Source organism: Bacillus rossius, chromosome 1 (genome assembly GCF_032445375.1).
Source record: "Bacillus rossius redtenbacheri isolate Brsri chromosome 1, Brsri_v3, whole genome shotgun sequence".
Taxonomy (NCBI): Eukaryota; Metazoa; Arthropoda; class Insecta; order Phasmatodea; family Bacillidae; genus Bacillus; species Bacillus rossius.
The window spans coordinates 364,422,969-364,441,659 of record NC_086330.1 but is presented as its reverse complement, the minus strand read 5'-3'; the positions used below and the strand labels follow the sequence as shown (position 1 = coordinate 364,441,659).

At 36.6% G+C, this 18,691-nt stretch overlaps 1 protein-coding gene across 1 annotated transcript; it reads right to left on the bottom strand.

Annotated features, from left to right (window-relative positions):
* Positions 1–88: 88 nt before the first annotated feature.
* Positions 89–18,039, bottom strand: LOC134528352 (UDP-xylose and UDP-N-acetylglucosamine transporter). Its single transcript, XM_063361912.1, has 8 exons — positions 17,674–18,039; positions 14,448–14,561; positions 11,789–11,891; positions 9,840–9,971; positions 8,961–9,030; positions 8,353–8,462; positions 5,387–5,538; positions 89–1,967 (listed from the first exon to the last, which is right to left on the bottom strand). The coding sequence occupies exons 1-8, from the start codon at positions 17,748–17,750 to the stop codon at positions 1,724–1,726; spliced, it is 1,002 nt and encodes a 333-aa protein (XP_063217982.1). The 5' UTR covers positions 17,751–18,039; the 3' UTR covers positions 89–1,723.
* Between the last annotated feature and the right edge of the window lie 652 nt (positions 18,040–18,691).

The window sequence follows — 18,691 nt, the reverse complement described above, 5'->3', positions numbered from 1 at the left end:
AGTAGTAGTACACAATAAAGTAAGTTTATCAATTTCTATGTCTGGGTGATAACAACCAATAACCGTAAATATTAAAATTTTTCCACAATTATGGCATAAAAAAATTTATTTTTTTACTGTTTGAAATGTTTCTTCATTGAACACAATACAATGTATTAAATTGACAATAAATGGAACTTAACAGTTAATACCTAATTTTGAAATTAATCTATATTTATTTATATTTACATATTTTGCTGTAGTTTTGTAACATTCTGGTTGAGCTTTGGATTGATTTCCCACTAATTTCGACTTTAATCAATAACTGCAAATACACATTTTGGAGAAAAATTTACTAACCACACACGTAAACCTATGATACAAATATTTCACCAATTGAATCCCCAGTTTTATCACCAGAGAGAGAGTTGTTCAAGCCGACAAATTTTGGGGGACCAAAAGTATGAATAAAACCTTGGTTAAACATTAAAATACTACAACGCAATAGAAGCATTGTTTCAAGTCCACCCTATTACAATGGAAAATAATATATATTATGCACAATGCTGCTAACGAAAATGTCTGACATACCCAATACAAGGCAGATATTCAAAAGTATAGCAAATTTTACACAACACAAACAGCATCTTGTATTTCAATTGAAAATATTACAACTTTGCATATTGTTTTCAAGTGAAAATTTTGTTGTGCAGAACTACAATATAACATCTTAAGTTATATTCACAAAAATCAGTTTAGATTACAACAGAATTAATTAGCAAAATCAGTATTTCACCAGTAAAAACATGCACACAATCCAGACAGTTAAAATTAGAAACTGGTTTGATTAGAATGCATGAATTATATTCTTATTCCATCATACTTACAAACCAAAAATAGTGCAACTACTCTGTCCTTAATATAATTTCAGAAGCAACATGTTTTATGATCAGTAATAAATTTACTCTAAAAACTTCTATGAATGAATCTAGAAAATTTATTTGCAAATTTTCAGGAGCTCCAAAGGGTTTACAAACATTTGCAGGTTCTAAAGAGCTGTTTGGTTTTGGAATCCATTCAAGAATTCAAGTTCCGGAGAACACTGTTACTAACAGCCACAAGAATAAGCATCATAATCTTAAATATTTTATCTTACTTAAAGAGCAGTTCCATGTATGCTGTTTCTCTTCACATTCAGATAATAATGAAACTATTGAAAAACTTCACACAGCAAGAAGTATCATTTGTTTTATTCAAACATAAAAAGCAGTTTACTAGAGTGAAATCAGAATTATAACTAGATCTACAAAAATACTGAATTGTTCTTAAAAGCAAAAAAGATAATCAACAAATAAAAAATTGGTTTGTTTTAAAAAATTCTTAATTAAAAACAGGAAAGTTGCAAAAAAAAAGTAAGATAAAATATTTTGTAATTCATTAACGTAAAATAAATGTTTCTAAAATACTATCACTACAATGGTAACCCAACGGCATAAAATTGAAGACATGATTATCACAGACATTTAAACTGCAATCAAGAAATAAAAGCTTTTACAAGTTCAATAACGACTTTGGCAATGATAAATTTAAGACTAACTAAACTTTGAACGTATATATAGTGAAAGCACCAGAGCAATCCCCAACAGTCAGCACACTGTGATGCTGCGCAAAGTCCAGTGCTGCCTGCCTGCCTCGTGTCTTCACAACCACTCCCGTTCTACCTCGAGTTGGAATTACATTCATTCTACTTCACTTTCTCTTTGGCTGGTGGACTGATCACTTCAGATATCTTGATGATCACTTCAGTGAAGATCATCGTCCCGAGAAACACCAGGAATGTTCCGACCCAGTGAATCGTGGTGAACTCGTTTTTGAAGTAAACAATGGAGAAGAGGAGGCTGACGAATTTGCGAAGAGTCACGACCAGCGTGACGGTCAGCGAGGAACACTCGGTCGTCAAAACATACACAGAGTTTATGCACAGGTACCTGAATGACGGTTAAAGGAAATTACTATTTTGACTATCACAAAATCATATTCTCTTTACAGTAACACTTCACAGGTGTGACCTATTTTATGTAGTTTACAAATTATAGTACAACGGTAAAACATATTGTAACACTGGCTGCCGGCGGCCGCCAGAGTCCAGGAGAGGCTACGGCCCCTTCCCACCCCCCAGCGAGAGGGGTTCGTCGTCACCTGGCCATTCACGGCCTTCCCCTGCCCTCCCCCGCTCACAGCCAGAGCCTGGGCATGGCATGGTATCGACCGACACATCGCCGCCGAGATGTCTCGAGAGTTCTGAGGTCGTCGCCTCGGGGGACGGGCGACGCCTGCACCAATGGGTCAGGGACCCTTGCGACGTCAAATGCGCGACTGGGTGTTTCCACGGCTGACCTCTGCGGGTAGAGAAGGTCCCCGCCTCCAAGAGAGAGTAAGAGAGCGGAGTGGCGAGAGAGTGTCGTCCTACCGGCGAGTGACACCGGCAATACCAGCGTGGCAGCATCGGAGCGGCTGTTCGGCGGCTACTAAGGAAGAGTCTCTTTGGTAGCGAGACCAGCGAGGGTGACCCGCGAGAGAGTGTCTCGAGAGCCTCTTTGGTAGCGAATATGGGCGAAAGTAGCGACAGTTTGGGACGGTGTTGCGGCGCAGCGTGGGGGAGTGGTGAGGTAGACATCCAAAACAGAGACTGGCAGTGGAGCGAGCTACTGATGAGCCGAGCTCCAGTGTGCAGGCTAAGGTGTGATTGATCGGCATGAGACTGATTTACAGACAGAGATTGGACAGAGGGTTCTGGATTAAATTTAAGGTGTAGTTATTAGTAATTAATAAAACTGAATAAAAATTACTAGCAAGATAAAAAAAGGACCTATTATTATAGTCTATATAGGAAAAAGTTTTCTAATCTACCTAATACTATAATACTGCCTTTGATAAAATATGTTTGTAAAAGTAAATTTAAAAAAAAATTCTACAATGACTAACACATTAGCTAATAAACATGCACACACATTAATGCATATTCAATCACACATTACTGACACCACAGATAAACTTGAGCCTGAAAGTTTAGCAAATACCTGAATAACGTTTTCTTAAACACATTACTTTGAAACACGGACCAGTCAATCACTGTTTCTGAGTGGGAAAAAAAATGGCGGTAGTGCAGATGAGAAAATGATGTCACGCAAAAAAAAACATGTGCTGCACAAAGAGCTTCAAGAACAAACAACTCTACAACAACATATTCCCGAAACATGCAAGGACAGCACCCAACTTGGGTCACTAGAGCTAACTGGAGAATGCTATCATGCACATACTCCTCAGTCCTACTTCATTGGCACCAACAAAATGTTACTCATGAGGGTAAAAAATAAAATCAATTCTTTATAAATGTTGAAAATAATATTTCTTAAATTCTGTAAGCTTTTTAAAACATTTATGTATTATGTTTATGAAGGGGAAGGGGAGGAAGGGACTGTTCAGAAAGCTAAGAATGTGATAGTCGGTGGGTTGCCTGGGAGGAGTCACAGTGAAGAGAAGCAGAAAGAATCCAGTGACAAACTCCATCTGCATCCTCTCCTTCATCCTGCATCTCTCATTCTCATCTGTCACAACTGTACACAGAGGTTCAGGAAGCCCCAGACTAAAGTGGCACAAGTGATGCAGTTTACAGGCAGAGCGTGTGGTTATTTTTTTAACCGAGTGGAGGTTCAGGAGGCAGTATTTAACAGCGGTAGTGACACATTTAAGCGGCAGAGCCTGTAATTTTTCAAGCAAGCTGTTCCCAATGCCAAGATACAAGTACTTATGTATCCTACATGACAAACATTCACAAAAAAATAATTTAATTACACATGCAGATGTGCCCCAGACCAACTGCAAAATGTGAACACTGTATTGTTCTGACTATAAGTTGGAAATTTCCCCCTAAATTTTTAAAGAAAAATGCACACCCGATTTACATGCAGGTCTTTCAGAAATTCTCTCTCTCTCTCTCTCTCCCCCCCCCCCTCTCTCTATACACACACACACACATACATATACACATAGACACACACCTTTAAACAGGTCAATTATACTGCATATATGACATTTTCTCAAGTTTTATAATGGTGCACATTACTTTTAATAAATAACACATTTGTAACATATAAATTGATGAGTTGCAATAATAATTTGTGTATAAACTATGTTTGAAGACATGTAATCATGTGACCAGCAGGTTTGCAAGAAATACATTAGGGTATTTGTATTTGTAAACAAGGAAATATTTTTTTAATGTTTTTAGATCTATTAAATATTTTTCCCAAATTTTAAATTGAAAAGCAATAGGTTGACATATGCGAGCCGACTTATATTCGGGATAATACGGTACTCTGTGAGTCAGGTTATAGAGTTTACAACACAAGGTTGTTTCTTCTCACGTGTGAAACAATTTTGAAAACTGTCAAAAAAAATGTATAGCTTATATGGCATTTTATAAAGGATTTATTAATCAAGCTGTAAAAAAAAAGCATTTATTTAGAAAATTAGCTAAGCTAGCATTATTGCTAGGCTATAAATCAGGAGAGAAAAAATCATTTGAAGTGTAAATTAGCAAAAAAAAATAGCAATAAAGCAAGATGTTACTTTTTCTAAGCCCTATTAATTTGTGATTAAAATAAAGGCTGTTTGCAACACTTTAAAGGAACACACTAGTGTTTAAAATTACTAATAAAGTTTGGTGACTGATATTTCACAATTTTGACGTGTTTTACAGGTTCAGAAGATAACTTCTCAATTTCCTGAGTTTCCCCTGTTTTTCCTGTCTGCGGGAACCCTGTAAATTCGACTCATTGTCATTTAACCAAAAATCCTTATAATACTTAATTCTAGTAAGGTACTGACTTATTACTTAAAAATATTTAACTTCTGGAGACTTGCAGTATGATAACTTACAAAAAAGTATTGAATCGGTTTTGAACTGATTTTCGGATCTGTTAAAGAAATGTACTATCAATAGACCTGTGCGAATATCAGTTTTTTAGTTAGAATAAAATAGGAATATCAAACTATTAGAGAATACGAATATCGCACAGTAATCGGGGTGGTATCGCTAGAGACCGGAAAAATTCGCGTATTCATTTCACGATATGCTAGAATCTAAACAACTGTACCTTTATATTGCTTCTGTGATCGGCTTACAGTTCATCTGAAGGACTTTGAGCTAATGGAAAACCTTCAACCAAAAAAAGTATCGAATCGCAAGCGTCCCAGTTGACAGGTGTCACGAGTCAGTAGCCAATGGGCAGGTGGCATTTGCCCGAGTGTACGTAGGGGGTTGTGGAGTCTATCCTAGAGGTAGTCGAAAGCGCAAATTTTTTCCGGTCTCTAGGTATCGCTCACCAGGTGGATAAAAGGATACTGGGTGAGCACGTTCCCTATCAAGTAGAGGTAGAGCTTCGGAATGGCGAGCCCCAGCAGCGGCAGCTGCACCAGCGGGCTGGACGCCATGGAGACGGCATGCTCTGCAATGTTGCTGTACACCAGCAGGAACCCCGGCAGGGGCAGCAGGTGCTGGGGACAAGACAACGCCTCAGAGGGGCCGCCAGCCACACGGCAACGCAACACCAGCTGCCCGGACCGCAGTCTCCGAAAAAGCAAACTGCAGTTCCAACAAACAAAAAAACCATGTTCAGACTGTGTATTAGTGTGTGTAATTTCGTGTTAGTAACATTGATTAGACCTCAACGTAATCAGTGCTTCTGAGCAGGGGCGCAACAACTAAATTTCCAAAGGGGGGGCAATATACCTTTTTATAAAGAATCATCGATCCCCCCTATTGAAGCGGAGGGTCCGGGGGGCCTCCCCCGGGAAAATTTGTATTTCAAGGTGGAAAATGGTGCTATTAAAGCAGTTTTATTATCTAAAAATTGATTACACAGCACTTTCTTTGCCCCCGTTTGCCCCCACTTCAAGGTTTCAGAGGGGGGGCAAAATACCCTTGCCCCCCCCCGTTGTTGCGCCCCTGCTTCTGAGAAGTCTCTGAATACTTCAAGTTGTATTTCCCGCGCTGCTGTGTAGTGGCAACCATTATCCAGCATCCTCTGCCAATAGTTGGCAGCCCTGGACTTCCAGCCAGAAGTCATTCGTATTTTTCATCATGGCGGTGAGTAGTACCATGGTGTAACCTCACGGTTAAATTGTTGTATTATAATGGCATCTATAATCATTATCGTATAAAGTCCACTCAGTCATCGCGCTATAACAAAACATGTAAACTACAAGCTGGTATTGGTCTAGGTCAGTTTTGTTGAAAATGCTATATAAACAGGCCAGGAAAATAAATTCCAAAAAATAAAATTCCTGTTCTGCAGAGTGGCAGGACAAATTGTGAGTTACTGTGTTTTGTTGCATAATCGTCACACATTTGATGCTAAAATCAAGTTTGAAAAGTAGTGATGCGATTTATGCGAGAAAAACATTTTTGTGAAAATCTTTTTCCTTCATAAAAACAAAACATGTAGCATTGAAAGTACATTTAATTATAAACCAAAGCATACAAAAGCAGACCAAAAAATTTAAATTAATTAGTCATATAACATAAAACATATTTCATTTAACTTATATAGAAAAATAAAAAACGTGAGCCATAACCAACCAAGTGTTCTTAGAAGTATGGTCGTAGTACACACTAACCACTAAAGCGACGAAAGAGTGCGGGCTATCAAATGTAGTTTACTCAACCCTAGATAGAGTGCGCACATTGCATGCAATCGGCGAGCTATCAATATCAATATTTAACTAAGTGCTCACACTCTATACGGGCATCAACATAACCAAACACAATGTCAACTAGCGATGGCTACATTTTTATACGTGCTACACTGCTACAATGAAAAATTAAAGGTTTAAATGTTGGAAAACATCTTTAACATCGTATCTGTTAATTAAATAAGTAAGTGGTAATATCTTAACGAAATAATGGATTTCAATTTTAAAATACATTGTTTTATGGGAACAAAAAAGTACATCTTACTGAGAAAATGGCAGGATCAAAACATCTGACCGTATTGAACGGGAAATCATATTGTACAGGTACATCTTAAATGTGTTTTACTACAATTTTAATTAGTGTAGTTTTGCATTATAACTACCAAACTGCCCGACAGTAACTTGAAAACCGATAACTGTAGCACGGTACGTTGTCCTGTGATCTTCGGCAAGGTCATGTTTATTACCTACGTCCTACACAGAGCACTTGGAACCTAACAGCGGGACCATAAACATTATGCAACTTTTATGCCAGATTTTTTTTCTTCCAAATTTTGACCCTTAAAATAACAGTGCAATTATTATCCACGTGCAACAATTATGGGATAAACACAAAAATACAAACTATAAATTTGTGGATAATCTAAATCCTTCAATAGCCCGAACCAATTCAGGAGGAAAGGGGATAAATAATATGAAGCCTGGAACAGTAATCATACAAAAATAAAAGTGAGAATAAATAGATTTTCATGCGAGGATTACACGCACAGTTATTGCTTTAATTGGTGTGCACAATCGTAACTGTACGTGCATTTGTGTGTGTGCCCAGACTGCACGCAGAAGCAAACAAGTTAACTTTTCCAAGGAGCACACTTTACTACTTTACTGCGTACACGAGTTTGTTATACATGTTTACATGTTCATCAGCTGTAAATATAATTTCAAAATGTTCACAGGATATTTTCTGTACCATATTTAACCTGGACTTTCATTAACTGGAATAGCTGCAGTTCCATCCGACTGTATGATTATATTTTCGGAGATTCTTTTGATCTCTCTGGCTCCGCCTCCAAGTACAAAGTCATTATTTCATTAGGTAATACAGATGGTGTCTTGCAACAAAAACTCGCAGAAGTGTCAGCGGCCTCGCTTACACTGAATAAGAATATGTCAACACCTAACTACCAAGCATCCTGTATTTTAATACTTGTCTAAAGAATTAATTTATAATTTTTTTGCTAAAAGATTTATGGCAGGATTTATAAACTTCACATAATCTATGTTTTTTAAAAATATATGTGAAAATTAAAAAAATTGATTTAAAGCTTCATTTTCTTTCAGTGTGTAATAGTTTAGAAAGTGAAAACATGATGTGTGAGATGTAAAGACAATTTGTAGTCTTCTACACACAACATCTGCAGAATTAGAAGTTTTTCGGAACACTTTATTTATTTCAGATGCAGAAGGTGGGAGCGCAAGTCAAAATGCCAAAAGATGGTCCATGCTTGCTTTGTGTTTATTTCACATAGAGAAATTTACACAAGGCTATTTTAATGCACTGCTGATCAACTTTTAGCATCTTCAGTTTCTTGCTTTAAACTAAACTTAGCTACTTACAGTATAGAACAATGCCTCGCTCGGGTGCTTTCCGTATCTTCCATACAGAACTTCCTGGTAGATCCCCATTCGGGCAGACACGAATAATGCAACCGTCAAAAGAATAATACCTGGAAAACAATTGTTTGATAATATTTCCTAAAAACCAACAATAGGTAATAACACACCAACTTCAACGCAACATTAAAAAATATAGGTTTTATAGTTCTGTCTGCTAAGCCATTACCAAGGCAATATGAAAGCTCACACAAAAAAAAACCACTTGACTCAAATAATTACAAATTATTTAATGATACATGAAAAGTTATTTCTCAAGCCACGTAGTATTATCATGATTGACCCGAACTCAAGCATACAATGCAGGGCACTAAATGCTCTTTTTTCATATTTAATATGAATATTAGTAGAATGAATGTTTTTAAAATTTGTATTCATTTTTCTACAACATACAAAAAACACAATTGTAAGTAAATGTTGACTAATTGCAAGTCAGGTGAGTTCAAAACTCAATAAAATTTACTGATTTTGTTTGAGTCTCTTTACTTTCTTGCACTGTACAGAACATTACTCTGGCACACAAACCTATTCTGAGGTGATAATCAACTTACCTACTACCCACCAAAAGAACACTTCATATTCGTTATTTTTCACATGTTCTTGGCCCGGTCGTGTGTCTTTCTGCAAGAAGAAGTTACACCTTAAAATCAAAACAACTTCAATGTCAAGATTAAGGGGTTTGTTGCACAACTGCATACTCCTAAACTGTACCTTTTTATCTCGAATTGATTGTTTTAAGAAATGGGAAGCTACAGTCTTTTACACGTCTACTAAGACGTTGGGTTTGGTTTCAGAATGTACACACTTGCAACAATTTTAATTTCTTCAATGTTATTTTACATTCTTCTTTCAAAAATACACACTCACAATCCCATTTTTTCAAAAGTTTCAAAAATGCTTTCTTCCAAATTCCTTTTACTCCTTAACATTACCAAAAACATACCTAAATTAAGAACCCAAAGAGTTATATTTAAAAATCTAAAACTATAAAAGATGGCCTATAACTATCTCATGTTAAAATGACAATTTTATAAGAGCCAGGCATTACTGATTTGTAAGACAAGAGTTTTATTAAAATTCATACATGCACTGTGTGTATCGTGAGAAATCTTGAGCCATACGTAATCAAACACAATGGTCTAATATGGAACAGGAGATATTACTAAGTCCCAGCAACAACAACATTGAATGTATAGGTAATGAAATTAAATTACAAATTATGTAGTTGTAATAGTTACTTAAGTTAAAAAATCAAGTCAAATTTACCAAGGTTGTATTTCTGTAACTTCTATTAGATTAAAGAATTCCTTCAGACAGCAGGAAATGAGTTTTAATATAACTTGTTTTAGAATAAAGCCACAGCCAAGTGAAGTCACTAAATGTCTACATGGCCAGTCAACTGAGAAGCACACGAATAAGTAGATACTCACAACTTCTTTTCCAGACACGATTGTGCACATGACAATTCCAGTTGTAATCATGATCACAGACAGGTACTTTGAGAATGTGTAGGTCTTCTTTAGAATGAGTATTCCCATTATCATGTTTGTGATAAGTGAACCCTGGAAAAAAAATATAAAAAAGGGAAAAAGATCACACCACTTAAATTTTAAGTAAAAATTTCTAGCAACATGCCATGCTAAGAAAATCTGCTCGGAAAAATTCATGATGGAGATTGATTTTCTTAAATGGGAACATACACACAATAAATACTCATAGTTAGAACCTGCAAACATTAGTTGAAGATGTGTGTTTACAAAGTCTGGGTTTAATTGAAAATGCAATTCATTTCAGGCATACAAATGGCATTTATATGGAAGGAAAAACCATAATGAACATTTTAGTTATTAAAAATATGCTAACATTCATAAATCTTTGGGATTGGAGCAGTAACTGCCATTATGACAGCCATTTTAATTGCTAAATTCACATGTACTTAACACTGCAAAATTTTTTTTTTTTTTTTTTTTTTTTTCACTATTGAAATAGGCACCATTGCAAATTATCAATGAAGTATTCATTGTGACAATACACGAGTTTTGCCAAACCTGCCAAAATCTAAATTTACAAGTCTTTTAACACCAATCATCTGTGATGAGTTGTTCAAAGAGACTTGCATCATGTGCCAGAGAAGACGTGACGTAACAAACAGCCTTCTAGGCTGGAGGCGCACACATCATGACAATGCACATTTCAGTCCTTGAAAGTCTCCAGACTATCTCGTCAGCACATGACTCAGCATTTGCAGGCTGTCCGAAAAAAAAAGATTAGTCTCTAGAGCTGATACCTGCAGTAGAATCTTTCATCTCTCAAAGCCTATAAAAACATTCCTGAACTTTAAAACCCTGTTGTGTACTGATTACACAGTATGTATTTCCCGCAGACTGATTTTTCCTGCTTCCTGAAACCACTTTTCCTTGTAACTCTAGAAAAGAAAAAAAAAATAAGAGGGGTTGGGTTGTATAAAACAAAGGTTGATCAAGATTAAAATTTGGGGAAATGAAATAAAAACCAGTTTTTTCTGTTCAATTTATTTGTCCAAATTTATTTATTGTAGCAGGTTTAAGGCTTCTACAGCCTGACATTTAACTAGAATAACCCAAAAGTAAAAAAATTACATCAAATCTGCATTAACATTTTATCAGTCAAGCATAACAAAGATAAGCCACAATTTAGTGCCATACTTTAACTATTTCCCTCAAAAAAATTAAAAAAAAAAAACTGAATAGACATTTATTGTAGTTTTGAAAATTTAAACTGTCTGTAGCTGACAAATCTGCCATCTCCCACTTACTCTAAAACTTATACATCAGGAAAATTCTGTACAATCTCGGATCAATGCTGCAAATTCCTAGATGCAGGCAATATGAATGAACGTCAATTCTTGGTTGGTGTTTCAAAGTTTTGAGCTCTGAGAGAGATACCACCCTAGTGTGGCTAGTTTACCCTGACGTCGACCAGGGGCTACGCACCTCCCCCCTCCCCAGTGCTAAAGTGTCTCATGCGGGGAGTTTGTAAGAGTGAGTAATGTAAATAAAGCAAGGATGGGAATATGGACGACCGCGTGGAGAGACATCGTGGGCTGTCTCCAAGAGCCTACTTAGTTGTCTATCTTAACTTAATATGGCGTGTCCACCACTCAGAATGGACGTTTTTCATGTCACACCGCTGTACATAGGCGACGTCACGGCCCTGAGATTAGAGTAGCTGGGTCCACTGACTAAGATCCAAGTGGTGGCGCCCTACGCAAACGATCCGTCCTGACAAACCGAAACAAACCCCCGTGAGATACCAACCAAGAATTTCAGATTCCCAAAACTTTCACGTCCGCAAGAAATGGCTGGTCGTCCCAAGCCGATACAAACCGCGAGCTACTCACAGCTCTGAATATCATGTGCAGTGGCATTGGAATGTTGAAGTTGAAGGCATAGTTGTTGCACAGATTTGCAACGAAGAACATCAACACCAGTAAGCTGTAATCCCTGTAAAAAAAAAACATAATTACAAAGATTATATTTCATTACGAACTTGGGGTCTCCAGCCAGCAGGGGTGTGGACAAAGTTTGATTATGCAGAGGAAAAGGGACAGGTGAGGAGGTGAATACAACAGGATTTATTTCACTGTAGCTATGTCTATGTTCTGTTATACAACTCCCTGAGTTGATATCATCTAGGACACTTTACAAATCACACAGTCCCAAGTAAAGTCCACCATCATGGCGTTCTCTGGCAGTGTTGCCAACTCCTTACAGCACACAGACCATATAAGCCTTTAATTGTGGGGTTAGGGCGGAAGTAATTACTGATCAACGACTTTTCACAACAGACTAAAAAACTACTGTTAAATAAGTATGGTTGTTTTAAATATCTAAGTATAGTATTACCGGCTAGAGAAAACAACAGTTTATGAATGGTCGGTAGCTAAAATGTCACTTCAAATTTTTTCAGTGCAGTCAATGCAATCAATTTTGGTAGGTATAAATATTAATTTAAAAAAAAAATGACTGACCAAAGGACCAAACGAAAATCATTAAAAATGGTATTATTAATGTCTGTGAATACAGAACATATTCGAAACCAGCTTTGAGTTAGGTAAACGTAAGGAAAGAGTGTGAGGTAAAAGGATTTGTTAGCAACGACGAATATAAACTCGAGAAGGTATTTATCCACTAAGGGGCCTGCCTAGTCAGGGGTGTAATTGTGTTGGTGAGGCAGAATGGTAAGTGCAATGCTTGCTGGCGCTTCTAGCGCGATAACGTTTCCAAGCACAAAACTCTGAACTAGTGCACAGTGTTTACGGTACCTATGTCATGCATAGGGCAATAAGAGGTGACAACATTATATGGCATAGAAATAAAGATAGAGGTGTATTGCAAGTCCCTTGAGTGCTTTAAAGAATCATCAGGATTTTCATACCTACATATTATTTTGAAAAGACACATTTTTAGCTTTTGCACACTCGTATAAATACAGTGTGAAAACAAAATTTGGAAACAGAACTACCAATCAAACCTCATCATATTCTTAGTACTTTTTTTTGTAATTAGACACCATTCAGATATCTTGAGTAGTTTTCAAATAGCGTGGTTTTTTCTGAAGCTCTGCATAATGCATGTGTGCCCAGATAGGTGGGAGCCTGAAAATAGTTTTAACAGAAGGTGCATCAAATAATGAAAGTTGGTATAACTGGAGGGTTTGGGGAGGCTTGGCTAGTGTTACATCACTAAAGAGGTTCAATCAAACATGATTATCAGTGAAAGATTAAGATAATTCTGATATGGAAAAAGAAGATAATGTTTAGCTGATTGTGGCAAAATGATTTCAGACATTGGAAAGATAAGGCTATAAGCACACTGCAGTTTCAAAAACCAATTAAAAATAACTGTGACCAAATTATCTTTATATCTTTGCAATAGAACACTTGTACAGTAACTACTAAAGTGAATAATTTATGTCAGAACATAAACTCTGTGTAATTTAACATGAAACAAATTATTCAGTGTCAATTAGTATGATTAAATATTTTATACTTGGTCTTAAGGTAAACCACTTTACAAGTAAAATAAAAATTAAGCTCAACATGTCAAAGAGAATCCCCTAATAGATTTACAGATGCCAATACAGATTGAACGAGATCTTATTATTTCTCACGTGAGGGTAAATAAAGGAATACCATTAATTATTTTTGATAAAGTTTATAGACATAACAAAATAACTGCCGCTGAACAGGACTAATTTTAGAAAAAAAATTTCACAATAGAATTACTTGAGCCTTGATGAGGCTGGATTTTACTGATTATAAAATTAAGTCACAAAGTAATACATAAAAATCCAACACTAAGAAATCTGATCTCCACTAACACTGTCACCTCTTTGCAGTGCCAGATTAGCTTCAGTACAAAACCATTAATAAAAAAAAAAAAGAAAAAAAGAAAATTATTTGCCTGGTTAAAAATATCCTCTAATTTATACTTTTATTTTTATTTTAAAAATAAATATTTTGAAATACCTGATATAATAGTTTTCACTATACACTTTATGTATAAAAATGTGGTATCTACAAAATTTTTAATTTGTATAGCAATGTTGCAGCAAGCAATTTTAAGAAAATACCACACAGTAGTATGTTAATAAATTATACGAAATAGCAGACACATTTCGTGTTTCAAAAACTCTGCAAAACTATTTCGTTTTAAATTTCTTGACACAAAAGTCGCAAATGGAATTTGTAACAGACAGAGGTGGGATAAGTACGATCAAAGAACATAACCCAAAAATAAAATCCAGGCGGCTATCTTATGTTTAGAAATTTTTGCAGCAATGATCTAGATTCAAGCAATCAAACATACATTCAGAAATGACATGGGCTTGAATGTCTTAGTCATTGCCAATTCATGTAATCAATGTAACCACATGATTGACTAGAAAAACTGCTTGTCTCAGTATTCTCAATGGGGTTTCAGACTGACGTAGCATATAAAAACTGACTACGAAGCACTGATGAGGGGAACATGAAACTAAAATCAAAATGGACTTACCATAATCCAATCCTAGGTTTGACAGTTCCGAATTTTGTTGTGAATATAAATCCTATCAAGGAAATGAAGAGGAACTGAGAAACTGTAATGATGTTACCAGCTCCCGGGTCATCCCTGAAACCAAGTCAATTTAACATCACTCTGGAATAAAGGTTTAAACATTAACTACCCAGGCGGGAATCTTGTCGAATTGTTCTTTCCATCAGGGCCGCTGAGAGAAAGGGGCAAGTGTCAAGGGCCCGTTAGCCAAAAGGGCCCCGTGGAAAATAACTAGTAGCTGGAAAAACATTTTCACCCAGCGAATACTCTGGCCGGCAGATAACTTGGCGTCTGAGCTCCCTAGTCCTGTCTGGGGGGGGGGGGGGGGGGGGGGGAAAGAGAAAGCGATACCCTATTGTCAAGGTCAGCGGCCAGGTTTGTACTAGCAGCACATAAAACATTCGGCGCGTGACTTCCTACACTACGTAAGTCTGTATCCACGTCCGTGGGAGCCCCAGGGCGGTAAGACCTTTTGGCTACGAGCGCTGGGTTACCAAACCAAAAGTGAGAAATCCTATGAATTGTACTTGTACTACGTAAGTGTAACATTGTGTAAATTGCAGTGTTTATGCTCGAATATTTGTACTCATCTGTCAGGAAAAGTATCAAACTATTATCTAAACCTGCAACAATTTTACTTTGTCCATCAAATATACTTATGGTGTCTGCTAATTATTATGCTAACCAAAATTAATTGAAATGTTGTAAACTCAGTAACTAGCGAAAACCAGACACAATTTATTTTGGAAAACTATGCTTCTCAATTCATTGTGTTCTCAAAGTTATTTTTAAAAAAAGTCTTACAAGAAAAAGCAAACGACCAAAACATTACACAATTGTAGCTCTCCGCGAGAAAGCTATCTCACAGTTGATGACACAGGAGCCAGTCTAGCCCTTATCGTTCTCCAGTTTCCGTACCTAAAATGTGCCATTTAGCGCTGGATTTACATTTAAGTAAACATGGAGCTTGTTATGTTATATTTGCTTCTTTAACTTCATGTCAGTCGTTTTGGAAACACCTGACTACCAACGTTAATGGCATTTAAAAAATGCTTGTGTATGTGTGGCTTTATATTTTAATGCACCTTTAAACGATTATTTTTTAAATGTAAATACAATTTGCATTGTACTTCCACTTTAGAATGCATATTATAACCTTCAAAACCTCATATATATTATATGATTTGTTTAATGTAAGCGTGAAGTTCTCTTTCCATGATAATTGATTGTATTAGGTGACGAAAAACCAAATTAAGTTATAATTAACTACTATTATTACTATTCGATTGTCAGCATTCATAGTGTACAAACAATGCAGAACATATAACTTACAATGTTAAAATTTCCATTGAAGCTACTTTTGCGCTTTTTTGGAGTAATAGCAACTTATACCATAGAATAAACGGTTTTTATTATTTCCCGCTCTCCGCTATGTATCACTTTACCGCACCTCTGCGAGCTGCCACCTTCGCCTTCCATTTTCGGGTATACATTGAAGGGTGATATTTTCCTAACAGCCACTACACGGCTCTCGGCTACATGTCGCCTGCTTACCCCCTCTTCTTTCTCCGGTCCCGCTGTCCCCGCACCCCCGCGCTGAGAGACGCCAAGATAACTGCCGGGCACAGTAAAACATCTTGTTCTATTTCACTTTCTGGTTTGCAATGTTTCTAAAACACCCGTTGAACACCAATAACCTAACTCACAATTCAACACAGAGAAATAGCAAGAACGAAAATGCCAAATATGAGCAAAAAGGTAGCTTTTCTTGCCAAATTTATTAACTAGGGCTTCATATGTAAAATTAGTACAACCAACCCCTGCAGTGACAAAATAAACCTTCACAAGATTAAAAATTGAAAAGGCATAAAGCCCTTGGCACAAAGAGCGAATGTGCCTCCCGGCTGATCCATGCTGGTTTCTGAACTATGATGAAATTTCTGATGCTTTGCCCTGCCCTTCTACAGGTGGCCTAGAATGTATGTAGCTTGTAAATTAGTTATTTCTGTACATATGGGAAGTTTGTCATTTATATTCATTAGCATACATATTTTAGTATTTAAATGAAATAACACATGCTGACAGAATTACAATTAAACATAGATTAATGAAGGGTAAAGGATGCACACACAATCTGAAAGCATAAATTTCTTGAATATAACATTGGAATGGCAAACAAAGTTTCACGATGTACAACAGGTGGTGAGTTGTTGGGGTTATTTAACATTGTCGCTTTGAAAGTCTGAGTTTAAATGCTGTGTTTGATATTTTATCATTAATGCACTTACATATATTCTCACCCAAATTACTACTAAACATTCTATAATTTTAACAGAAACATTAAACTGTTGCAGCAAAATTTAAAACAAACACACATGATAAGAATTACAACAGTTGACTTTGACAGTACTGGTGGAAAATCGTAAGCCAAGCCAACATATGACTTGTGTGGCAAAGACCACAATATATCTTGGTCTATATAAAATTAAAATCTTGTGTCCAATCCTAGAAACAGTGGTAGCAGAATTAGCAATATCAAAGAACCAGTATCTAGTAGTTGCAATGTAGTTACTTTTACTGTTAGGTACCTATAAAATTATAACTAAGCAATGACAGAATTAAAGGGTGGAAGCAATGGAAGAGTCTCAAAGAAAATCCACTGGCTTACAGCAAAATCCAAGTTATCCACTTATGTAAAACTTGGGTGCAATGCAGCCGAGAATCAAAACTGGGTTATTTTAAGGAGAATGTGCTCATTGAAAAGCTAAATAGAATCCCAAAAATAATATTTATGAATTCATTATAATGGATGATTCTGTAAAAGGGCATTAAAATGTTTCAAGTAGTTTACCATTATGAACATTTGTTAGGTTAGGTTAGGTTAGGTTAGGTTAGGTTAGGTTAGGTTAGGTTAGGTTAGGTTAGGTTAACTACATTAAAAAAAAACTATAAATCGGTTTTAAAGGTTGATTTGGTAAGTTTGAGTGTTTAGTGACATTAAAAATATTATCTGCGTTTTCGGGACAAGTAGAACTCAATTTATTTTCAATTTTTTCTCACTTTAGGGAGGAGGAAAATTATTAATCGAAACGCGTCACCGGTTTAAAATCTTAGAACATGCACGCTAAACGTTTTCATTTACGTATTTAGTAACATTTTGCAACAAGTATATACCACACACACTTACCTTACTAGCAGTTCTAAAAAAACCACATTACTACAACATCCCACAAAAACAAAAAGAACTGCAAATGCTGGATTCATGATGATGACTTTAAAACGCTTGCCTCACTTAAACAAACTATCAACACGAAAAAATAACCACAGTTTTATATTATTTGTAGCACTATTAACATAACCTTTAAACTCAGCGGGTTATATACATCCCGCAAGGCATAGAATAGCCGCAAGGTGAGTTAACTACATTAGGTAAACCCACTCCCTCTCCCAGCGCAATCATAGGCGTACATGACGTAATTGGGAGCTCTTAGCTGCTGGGATGTTGGCCTGCTAACACAGCCGTACGCAGCGGCAAAATAAATTTGTCATTGTGAGAAAAAAATAACACACCAAACTTCATAAACATTTTAAGTTATGTTCCTTAAGGTACATAGCCTCCAGCTGTCAAGTCTTTAATATTTCTATGAATATAATTTTGCAGCATAAACTAATACATTGCAAAGTGATTTTAAAGTTTAGAAAGTAATTTAGTAAAATTTTCGTTAATGAAAGATATTTATTTCCTAACGATACTAAGTAGGCAATGAAAGCACATTGACGACAGTCGTCGTACCCTCCTAGACATAGAGGCCGTACCTGTCCACCACCGTGTGCCTAAGGGAGACACCTTCCCCACTGGTGCAGAGCAGTTCAGTGAAAAGGTCAGGGACGCACCCGCGTGCGCCCTATGACATGACTATAAGAACCGCTCACAGAAGGCCACATTTTAGTGTAAATATTGTATTTGTATAACTCATGTATGCTTATTTCATAATTAACATTGTATTTGTATTTTGTTGACATCCCTCGGCCTGCGGTCCCTAAGTCCCTGTTGCGAATTTTCCTGAGACTCGCCCTAATTTGCCCGCATAGCTCCAGTCGGAGAGAAAGTGGAGTTCAGGCCAACGTGGCTGGGACCGGGAAACATGGGTCCGGGAGGGAAATTTGTATAGGTAAGAGGAAATGTAGAAGGTTGCAAGGAGAAG

Coding starts and splice junctions, on each gene's coding strand:
- LOC134528352 (XM_063361912.1), bottom strand. CDS start 17,750: ATGAATCCAGCATTTGCAGTTCTTTTTGTTTTTGTGGGATGTTGTAGT. Junction 9,972..11,788: donor TGCACATGATATTCAGAGCT/GTGAGTAGCTCG, acceptor TTTTTTTTCCAG/GGTTCACTTATCACAAACAT. Junction 5,539..8,352: donor GCGAGGCATTGTTCTATACT/GTAAGTAGCTAA, acceptor TCTTGTCCCCAG/CACCTGCTGCCCCTGCCGGG.